The sequence below is a fragment of the Carcharhinus amblyrhynchos genome, chromosome 13 (genome assembly GCF_965287045.1).
Source record: "Carcharhinus amblyrhynchos chromosome 13, sCarAmb.v2.hapA, whole genome shotgun sequence".
NCBI classification, from domain to species: Eukaryota; Metazoa; Chordata; class Chondrichthyes; order Carcharhiniformes; family Carcharhinidae; genus Carcharhinus; species Carcharhinus amblyrhynchos.
Genome location: NC_137336.1, coordinates 14723676 through 14735140, shown reverse-complemented (window position 1 = coordinate 14735140; position 11465 = coordinate 14723676). Strand labels below are relative to the sequence as shown.

The 11465-nt window shown below is 39.2% G+C and overlaps 1 protein-coding gene across 2 annotated transcripts in view; it reads right to left on the bottom strand.

Annotated features, from left to right (window-relative positions):
* Positions 1–5904: 5904 nt before the first annotated feature.
* The window catches only part of LOC145351730 (NEDD4 family-interacting protein 1), a 46414-nt gene continuing 40853 nt past the window's right edge, over positions 5905–11465 (bottom strand). Inside the window, exons 7-8 of one of the 2 annotated variants that reach the window (XM_080201320.1) lie at positions 7463–7577; positions 5905–6552 (exon numbers count right to left, since the gene is read on the bottom strand). In XM_080201320.1, the coding sequence (XP_080057446.1) occupies positions 7474–7577 (104 nt within the window). In that variant the 3' untranslated portion in view covers positions 5905–6552; positions 7463–7473. The remainder of the gene's footprint in view (positions 6553–7462; positions 7578–11465) is intronic. The other variant, XM_080201319.1, reaches the window with a different exon arrangement.

The following is an 11465-nucleotide window of genomic DNA, read 5'->3' as shown; positions in this document are numbered from 1 at the left end:
AGTGACTTGAGTCTGTATCACTAATGCAATAATATTAAACCCTTGTGTTTATGACATAATATTCCTGAGAGATGCATAGAGGTGTGATGTACCTGGATTGACAATGTTGACCTTAGGGATTAGAATTCAATTTAAATGCTATGGCTTGAGTTTAATGTGCTACAGTTTCAATGATTTAGGACAGATTACAGTCTGATGTGGATCATTAATATATTGGTTTACACAAGGGAACAATTCACTTGACATCACATAAATCTGAACTTTACTTTTTAATTCCACCAATTTCTATATCCTCATCTTCTGAGAGCATCAGGTTGTTGCGCTTGCTCTTCCCCCAGGTGACTAGTCTTCACATGTGAATGTCAGTGACTAAATAAAAACGAGATTAAATGTGGAAACTTCCTAGTTTGTACATTACTAACAGGTCATACTTGCTGAACCATGCACATGGAAGAAAAATTAATCTTAATTTTATGTCTAAGACTTGACCCAGAACTTTTGCTCATGTTAAATAACAGGCGCAGTAATAGAACCATAGAAAAGTAATGATGCATCGTGTCTGCACCTGCCAAAAAAAAGAGAAAAAATAAACCAGCCATTAATTGTAATCCTATTTTCCAGCATGTGGTCTGTAGCCTTGCAGGTCACTGCAGGTCAGATGCAGATCCAGGTACTACTTAATATGTTGAACATTTCAGCCTCAACCATCAAATTAGACAATGAATTTCAGACACCCACCACTCTCTGGGCGGAAACCTTTTTCCTCATGTCCCTTCTAATCCATCTATCAATCATCAAAAATCTATGCACCCTGCTAATTGACCTCTCAACTATGGAAACACATCTTTCTTGTCTATCCTTGGTACAGAGGTTCCTCAAGAAGGATACGACTGCTAGGATGTTTGATATAAAAGAACTATTACAATCTTGTAAATGTAGTTAGGCATGATGAGATTTGCATCAGTTATCACTTGTGTCTTTGGTATAATGTATGTTTATCTTGAGGATAATTGGCAGTTAATATTGGTAGTACACACACATGCTAAAACAAGTACAGATTAGGTTCCCACCAATTCACATGGTTTGGAAATTCCAGAATCTACGCCAATTGACCTCTCAACTGTGGAAAGATGTCTTCCTTGTCTACCCTATCTAGGCCCCTCATAATTTTGTACAATTCAATTAGGTCACACCTGAACCTCCTCAGTTTTTAGGAACACAATCCTAGCCTATCCAGCCTCTTCTCAGCTGCAATTTACAAGCACTGGCAACATTCTTGTAAATCTCTGCACTCTCTCCACAGCAATGACCTTCCTGTATTGTGGTGACCAGAACTGTACACAAAATCCCAGCTATGGCCTAACCAGCATTTTATACAGTTCCTTCATTACATTCCTGCTTTTATATTCATTACCATGCCCGATAAAAGGAAAAGATTCCACATGCTTTCTTTACCAAGTTGTTCACCTATCCTGCCACCTTCAAGGACCTGTGGACATGCACTCCAAGGTCTCTCACTTCCTGAACCCCTCTCATTATCTTCCCATTTATTGTGCACTCTCTTGCTTTGTTTTCCCTCAAATTCATTACCTCACACTTTTCCAGATCGAATTCCATTTGCCCTCTCAAACAAACCATCGATATCATCCTGGAGTCGACAGTTCCCCTTATTGCTTTCAACCACACAGCCTATTTGTGCATCACAGAACCAGTATTTCAGAGGCCTAGGTTAATGCCTTGGGGAAATGGGTTAAAATCCCACCATAGCTACTCTCAGAATTTGAATTCAATTAATGAATTAAATCTGAACTGAAAGCTTGTCTCAGTAATGGTGACATATCATCAATCGTGGTAAAAATCTGGTTCACTCACTAGTGTGCTTAGGGGAGAAAACATGCCGTCCTTTCCCAGTTTGTCCTACACATGATTCCAGACCCATGGCATTGCAGTTGGCTTTTAACTGCCACCTGAAGCAAGTTACTCAGTTCAAGTGCAATAAATGCTGCCCTTGCTAGTAATGCTCACATCACATGAAAGAATTTAAAAGAGTGAAGCCTCAAACACATATACAACCCTCATAGAACATTAATATACTTAGGTTCCCTCTATGAAATATCTCCTAAAATAACACGTGCTTTGTTCAATGATACACATCAGTGAAGGCTATTAAGCTGTTGTTTGACTCCGTCTCTAATTGTATATCAGAGTTCATGAAATCTCCATTTTGAACGACACACTTCCAAAACATCAACACCCATTCCTCAATACATAATTTACAACTTACAGGACAGTATGTTAGTACGGTGGTTATATTCACTTCAAGACAGCTTAGATCAGCTTGCTCTTCAACTTGGTTTAAACCAAGTCTCCTCAGTGACTGTCAAACTCAAGATTGGCCAAGGAAGTAAATATTCAATGTAAAAATGATTAGACAAGGAAACCAGTATCTTCTGCTAAATACGACAAAGCCTGTGGAAGCAGATGTTCTTTCACTAAAACGATTTTCTGGATCATTTGCTCAGGGATAAACTTGTGTGCGCAGCTCCATCCAGCTTTATCGTCAATGTATTCCAGCTCTGGCCTGCTGCAGACATTACAATTCAAAGTGGTGCTGAAGAACCCACTGGAAATCCCCCCCTCTTTTCCCCAGACTAGATAACTTAATTATGGTCTCACCCACAATTTAATTTCTAATGGTGGTCACAGGGTACTCGGGTGTTGAGCCTCAGAGGGTTGCATAAACTTTCAATAAAGCATTCTTGCTTTCAAACAGAAGCTGTCCTTACTCAACAAGTGCATTTTGTGCCTTTCATCACTCAATCTCACTTAAGTAAAAGCTTTCTCTGTAGCAGTAAAAGCTGTTTACATGGTGTTGATAACATAGGCCTCTCCCCCACCATCCAGATAAGCACAAATTGCCTTTTTAACTCCTGGGCTACAGAATAAAACATGAAACCATCACTGCACTGAGACATAGCCAGAGAACAAAATCCTTCATTTACGCAACCAAGTCTAAACAGGAATGAAAGCTGCATTGAGACTATTCCAATACATAGCTGGTTTTGTAATGCAGGCAAGCATAGGTGGAAATAAAAACCCAATTTCAACTCTTTCGTCATGTCGCTGCTCTTACAAAATTAATTACAATTAATCAATGCTGGCAACCCAAAAGCAGGATTAAAACACAGAAGTGCTCCTACGTTATATCACGTGACAGAATTTTAGATTTCTTTCCACGCTATTTACCTAATGCTTTTCCCTTCAAACATGAGGGGAAAATATTGAAATGTACTCAGATTCCTTACACTCTTGCCCAAATGTTGCTGTGACTCTGAAAGTAGCAACTCAGCAGGTAATGTGGTGCCACTATACTTCTGGCACCTTTACTGACCACTCTCTCCAGGAGCCAAGCTAGCAACTTTTGCTATGTTGCTTAACTAGACATCACAGATACCCAATTCCGAGGTCACTGGACATCCACATAGCTGTACATGCCAGCAGGGGTTACTGTGTCATTTGCAGGACTTGCAATCATGGCAGAATTCCTTCTCCACGTCCAGGGTCCCAAGCAAATTTGACACCCCCCACATGGAGATCAGCTAATAGCACAAAGAAAGATTCAAAGGTGGTATCACCTCAATGGAAACAATGCAGCTACAGCCCAAACCATTGTGGCTAAAACAGGTCTAATGTGACTTGAGATTTTCTGAAGCACCCTATTCCTCAAAATATCATTTTGAGGGAATGAACTGGTAAACCTGCAATAACAGTCTTGAATTTCTCCTGGATCAGATGACCGTTGCTCATGTAAATGTGGTTGAACAGATTCGATGCAGTTCTTCATTAAATAAGTAATTCTTCATGCTGAAATGAGTGGTGAATCCCTTTTGGTTGGAATTCTAGAATCAGGTTGTCTGTTTTAGTAAGTGTTGCTGTATCACAAAAAACATTTAGATTAGGGGGCAGGAAGTGGCATAGTGGTATTGTCCATGAACTAGTAATCCTGAGACCCAGGGTAAAGCTTCTGGGGGGCCGGGTTCGATGATGAAACTTGAGCTCAATAGAGGAAAAAAATCTGGAATGAATCGTCTGATCGTGAAACCGTTGTCAATTATTGTAAAAACTCATCTCATTCACTAACGTCCTTTAGGGAAGAAAATCTGATGTTCTTATCTGGTCTGGCCTAAAGGTGGCTCTAAACCCATTGTAAAGTGATTGATTCTTAAATACCCTCAAATGGCTCAGCAAGCCACTCATTTCAAGGGCAATTAGGGATGGACAAGGGCCAGCCAGTGACACCCACATTCCCTGAATTAATTTTAAAAATCTCCATTCAAGTAATAAATATGTTTAAATTCCACTGCTTTACCATTAAAAGTACACAAATAAAATCTCATCCTCCACAACGATTATAACTCCAGTAAGGGTTTAACAGACATTTTATGAATACACGTTATCATTTTGGGTAGGGGGTCAGAAGGCTACAAACATTTTAACCTCGGAGAGTTTTGAATAAATAGCACACAGTTTGCAGTGGGTGGTTTGCCTCCAAGGGATATCATCTGCTTGTTTTTTTTTGTGTGGTCCAGTAATCCTGCTACCTTTACAACCTTGGTGACAGACAACAGTGAAACTATATCCTCAAGCCATCGTCCAAACCAGTTAGGTGTCAAGGAGAGCAGATCCTATAGCAGGTCACTGATCTACACAACAGACTTTCCAACTCTTGGACTTCAAACAATTGGTATTTTTAAACATAACATTTGTCACAAGATATACCAATAAACAATGCAAACACAATAAAAGTTTGTGTGAGAATCTACATTTTTCTCTGTTTAGAGTTTCAAAAGAAATTCTGAACCTCTGGGAAATTTGGCACATCTACATGTTTTTAGTTATCTTCATACTCAAACAAATTTCCTCAGTCTAGCATGGATACAAGGGTAGAACTAAAAACGTTGATGTCTCAAGACACAATAAATTCAACTTTGCTCACTGCCCAGATTTAGGTTTATTGACTCTTTCATGAGATTTGGGCATCTCTGGCAAGGAAAGCAATTGTTGCACATCACCAATTGCCCTTGAACTGAGTTGCTTGCTCAGCCATTTCAGAGGACAGTTAAGAGTCAACCAGGCTGCTGTGGGGTTGGAGTCACATGTAGTGCAGAACAGGCCAGGATCGCAGGTGACGATTCCTTCTCTAAAGAACATCAGTGAACCAGATGGGTTTTTACAACAATTGTTGGATTTCACAATCACCATTACTGAGACTAGCTTTATTCACCAGATTTTTAAAAATGGTATTTAAATTCCACCAGCTGTCCAGTGGTATTATCACTAAGCCATCATCCCTCCTTTGAGAGCCCATGCTTTGCTTTTCCTCCTCAGGTGTTGATTCAGCTGACACTGGCCCATCTCCGGGCTGTGGCCAAGTATCTCATTCTTCGCGCCTAATCCTAGATGCAAGCGCTGGCAATCCATCTGACCATCACTGCCAAGACCAATCCTCACTAGAGGGCCTTACGTGTGAACTTTTCAATGATGTGGCACTAGATTGTAAGCAGGAGTGGGATTTGCTAACTGCTTGTGCCTGGGACACAACGACCATTTGTATCACCCAGTGCTGACTCAGCTCACGAACCGCATGCCCAAAAAGCAAACTGCATCCCTCTGCATGCTTCAAACATCCATACTAACCAAGAGAGTTATACATAGCCAGCTACAACGCAAAGGAGAATTCTGCTGGGACCTGCCAAGGACGGCAGTTAAGCACTTCTGTTAAAATAAAGCAGCAATGTGAAAATGCATTGGGAAGGAGAAAGACATAAGGAATTCTCAAAATATTGAAGAGGAGAAACCAGTGAAAGTGTTTGTGCTTTTCACTGAACAGACACTGCCCCTGAAGGCTGTTATAGAATTCACATTTATTAGATGTTCTGAACTATTTACAGTCATATACTTTAGAACATAATAAAACCAAAAGGTACAGTCCAATAACTCTTGGCAGAAAGCACAAAAAGTGCATTAGTCTGTTCTTAAAATGCAGAAGTGTACTTCTGCAAATGATAACACATCATCTCACCACTTTACAGAGATCCTAAACTCCAAAGAATACAATTATTTTAAACATATATCATGACCAGCATCATTTCTACACTATGTTGTCTTCTTAAAATCCATTGATGATAAAGCCCAAAGGAAGTAAAGTAAAGCAATTGTGCCCTCTATTGGCTATAAGAGCAAAGTGCATGCTAAGTAATGTCTACAAATGAATAAGGCATTGTTAGTACATCACAGACCAATTTTGCGGTAGCACTTCAACAGTAGCCACTAAAACAATATAATGATTACAAGTTCTCAGCATTCACTATTAAAATTGTACATCTAAAAACAGATAAGAAACACTGTCCTCATTTTCCATTTTTATGCAGTAATTTATCCAGCGCCCCCCTTTTGTGTCCCAGTTGTAAGGTCCACTTCCTGCAGGTGTCAGTTGCTAGTGAACGAGTTGTTCAATCTACGGATGCAGGAAATCACTCTCCAGGAAACCATCTGCAGCAAAGAAGAAAAAAAGACATTATGAACTATAATGAGACCCATTCTATTTTCAGGCAGAACAGGAAAAAAATGGCAAGAGGATTACAGTACTGCCATCAGACGTGGAAGTATCCAATGCTATATAAATACAAGACAGTGAATAATGCAATACTCTGAAAAGATAGATCCTGTATTACATTCCCTTCCGATCATGTGATATTGGAACCTTTCATCTTAAAGCTGGCATTATTCTTCCTCCTCTCGTTTGACTTCAAACACAAACAGCACAATGGTGCTGCTAAAATGAGAAAATCAACACCTCCTGTTCATTGCTGCCTAATCCCACATCCAAACCACATTTTCTTCTGCTGAAAAGGTGAACTTGATGCTCAGGCAATGCAGCAAATTTCAAACCAAATTTGGACATTGCAGTCTTTCACCCCTTCCTGGGTGAACTAGAAGATCTCAGAATAAATGAGGTAAAATATCTCTTCCCAAGTTTCAACTTTGCAAATACAAACATTTTTGTAAAAATAATATATAAAGCCAAATTGTTTTCAACGATTATGCTAAAATTCAGAAATTTTATGGAATCGACTGAAGTATGCAAGCTGTCACAAAGGATAGTTTGATATTGATTGTGAACCACTGTATAGCTGAGAACATAAGCTTGCTTTGTTGAGTTGCTTTTAAAAAAGAAACAATCTTTCAATGCCAACTTAATTCTGTGCTGCATAGTTACTGGTAATTTATTAATCAGGTTACTAACTAACAAATATATACTGGTTCCTTTTCTCTATTGTCTCTCCAGGTTTTAAAAAGTACCATGTATATTTAGTAAGAGTGAACAAGATTTTCTGATCCCCTGTCGCCTGAAAGGTAGCTAATAGTAATGCATGGATGTTAGTAAATTTGAATCACTTACAGACCTTTTTCTCAGTAGATGAAAAGGACCCTAGTCCTGGGCAGAGTGGCAAAACTATCTGGCATTTTCCGAACCTTTGCATAATTAATGAATCCTCGGAGGAACAGCAAAAATCCTGCAAGATGACAAAAATTTGACAAATTTTTTGAATAAAAATAATGATGCAATAATATAATGGTCCAATAGAAAATACGGAATATTCAATACTGTATAATTCAGCTGATATCTGTCCAGTTGGTATGATTAATACAATCCGACACAGTACAAAGCATTTCATTTAAATTAAAACACATGGCCCAACCCATACCATCATGGAGCCACTAAGTTCAAAATTTCCTCCAATCAACAATTGAGTCCTACAAATTTTAGAACCCTAATTATGAAAATAAGATTAGCAAATTGCTACAGGAAGACAAATGCAAAGTTAGTTCTACAATATGTCAGCATTCAAACACTGAATCAGAGGATATGTCAAGTTGACATTCTAATGTATGTGGCTTGATACTTCCACAACTTAATAACAGTCAGCATGGATTTATAGAATAAAAAATATGGTACAGAAGACAACTATTCAGTCTCCATGCCAGCCAAAATGTACTATCCAGTCTGATCCTTCCTTTCAACTCTTGGCCTGCTGACTTGTAGATGATAGCACTTCAAGTGCATATTCAAGAATTCCAGACCTCCACCACCATCTGGGTGAAAACATTTCTCAACTCCTCTCTTATCCTTCTTGCAATTACTTTTAATCTATGCCTTTTCATTATTCACCTTTCTGCGACAGGAAACTAGTCCTTCCTAGCATCCTATGTAGGGCTCTTAATGTTATACCCGTCAATGAATCTTCCCTCACCCTCCTCTATTGCAAAGAAAATATCCTCAGCCTATCCAATCTTATTTGTGATCAAAATTATCTATTCCTGGCAACAATATCTTAAATCTGTTCTGTACCCCCTCAAGAACAATCACATCCTCACTGTAATGCAGCAACCAGCACTAAACATAATACTGAAGCTGTGGCCTAATTCAGCTTTTATAATGGTCTAGCATTACTTCCCTGCTCTAATATTCTATGACTTGGGTAATAAAGGAAAGTAGCCAGATTTCTTTTTCAGCACCTTATTTACCTGTCCTGCTACCTTTACAAATCTGTGAACATGCACATCAAGGTTTCTCTGCACGTCTCAGTATTCTTCCAAATACTGAGCATTGTGAAGTAGTGATTTACTTCTACATAAGTCACTTTTGTCTACTGCACTGGCTGCTCACAATGCAGTCTCTTCTACATTGGGAAGAACAAATGCAGACTGGGTTACTGCTTCAAGGAATGCTTTCTTTCAGTTCACAAGCATGACCCCGATCTTTTGGCCGCTCGCCATTTCAATTCATCACTTACTCGCCTGCTCACATTTCTGTCCTCTGCCTGTTGCAATGTTTCAGTGAAGCCCAGTGCAGGCTTGAGGAATAGCACCTCATCTTCCAATTAGGCACTTTATAGCCTTTGGGACTCAACGAGTTCAACAGCTTCCAATGATAAGATGTGCCTGCCAGTCTATATTTTCTTCCTCTAATGCCAGTCTCATGCATTGCTTGTAGATAGAGCTGACTTTTATTCTGCTCCTAACTCTGAACCAAGGCTTATTAGTACTACCACTACCATTCCCTTCACCTTTTGTTCCATAGTGTCTTGTCACTTAGACTGTCCTTACCCCTTAACGTATCCCTGACTTTCCTTTTTGCTCCATCTAACTTTCCTCCCTTTATCAACAGCATAAAATCCATCGCACTTTGACCTTGCTCCATTTCTGAAGAGGCGATATGTTGGACTCAAAACATTAACTCTGTTTCTCTCTACAGATGCGACTAGACCTGCTGAGGTTTTCCAGCACTATTTTTGTATATACCCATATCTTGTTTGCTCTCTTGAAATGCATTACTGCACACTTCTCCAGATTGAATTTCATTTTCCCATGCATTGACCTGTCTTCTGATATCTTCCTGCAGCTAACTATAAACCACAAAACTAATTTTTGTATCTTGTGCAAACTTTTTAATCATGTCCCTATATATATATCCAAATAAAAGATATTAATTGCAAAAAGCAAAGGTTGTAGATTGAACACTGCGGAATTACACTGGATATGCCTTAGTCACAAAAACATTCGATCTTTGCTTCTTGTCACTGAGCAAATTTTAGACTCATTTTGTTTCTTTCCCTTGGATCCCATGGATCTTAATTTTTCTAACTTGTCTGCCATAAGAAACAGGAGCAGTAGTAGGCCAAATGATCCCTCAGACTAGCAGTAAGATCTTGACTGAGATTTTGCATGGACTCTATTGCACTGTCTCTTGTGATCAAGAATCTATTGATCTCAATCATGAATATATTCAAAAGATTTCTAGTAATCTGCATTTAACTTTTACTTTGCACTCACCTTTCACAAAGATTACCAATAGCAATATATTTATGCACTAGATCGCTCAGCGCCAGATAGTTAAATGGGGTTGTTTGAGTTCGATTTATTTTCTGATTTCACTGCGCTCTTCTGAAAGTTCATGCGCAGTATGAAGTATAGACATTCCATTTGAGAGGTGTCAAAATATTGAAAGCAGGCTGCATATTTTTGCACTTTGACATTTACATCCTGTTAGACAGGGCTATGCTCCAGGGAAGCCTGGATATTGCAAATGCTGTCATCAGTCAGTTTTAATAAGATTTCCAACATCCTTTTTGCTCGAGTTTGAGAGATGCAAAATCAGAAAGTGCTATATGTTGGGACAGCAATATTGCTGACATAAAAATTTAATGCAGGTTAGTGACCCAGAATGAATGTCAAACTGTTGCATACAACACAATGATGTGATCATGTTATTATGGAGCATTTATGAACAGAATCATAGACTATGCTCTCCCAAAATGCACAAAAGCTGCTCAAATATATTAAAAATTACAATCATAAGAACTACTTAGTGAATTTATTTTGTTTCTTACAAATTTTCTTCCTAGGTCAATGTTGTGGTATGTCCTACGGACTATAGTTGCTCTCTGGGTGCTTGCATCAACAGTGAATGTTAGTGAGATATTCAGCTATCAGGGGAATCAAGCAACAGGTAGCAGTGGGGGAGGTTATGATGATTTCCATTCTGATGCAATGTCCATAGAGGTGAGCTTCCAACAGGGATTGCTGGATAATAATTAGGAGCAAGGCTCCTTCCTCATCATCACAATCACCACCCTCACCACCACATCCTCCCTCATCTCCCAAACAGATAATCCAAGGACAATTGTAGTACTTAATCCCCAGGACATCAGTGCAAGAGCTCCTCAGGATAGTGTCCTACGCCAAACTATCTTGAACTGCTTCAGCAATGACCCACCTTTCATCAATAGATCAGAGTTGGGGATTTTAGCTGATAATTGCAGTATTCAGTTTCATTCATGGCTCCTCAGATACTGAAATACATGCTCCATCAACGACCTAGAAAACATTCATGCAAAGTCCCATCTCCAACAAGAAACAGAATCTAACCATCTCCCCTTGACATTCAATAATATTACCATCACTGAATTCTCCCCACTAGCTACTCTGGAGGCCACCACTGATTAGAAACTTAACTGAATCAGGTATATAAATATAGCCTGCTCTGTCTCAGGCTGGGAATTCTACAGTAAGTTATCTCTAAGACCCCAAAGCCAGTCCACCAGCTAAACAGCACAATTCAAGACTGTGATGGAATATTCTCCTGGAGTGCCTGGATGAAAACAGTTCCAACAATTCCCTATAAACTTGATGCCAACCAGGATAAAGCAGCTTGTTTAATTAGTATGCCGATACACAGTGATTGCAGTGTGTACTATCAGGATTCAGCAATGCACCAGCCTTCTCCAACCTTACCTTCCATACCTACAAACTATGCCAGCCAGAAGTACAAAGACAATGGGAATGCCATGACCTGCAAATTCCCCTCCAAACTATACACCATTGTGACTTAGAAATATAAC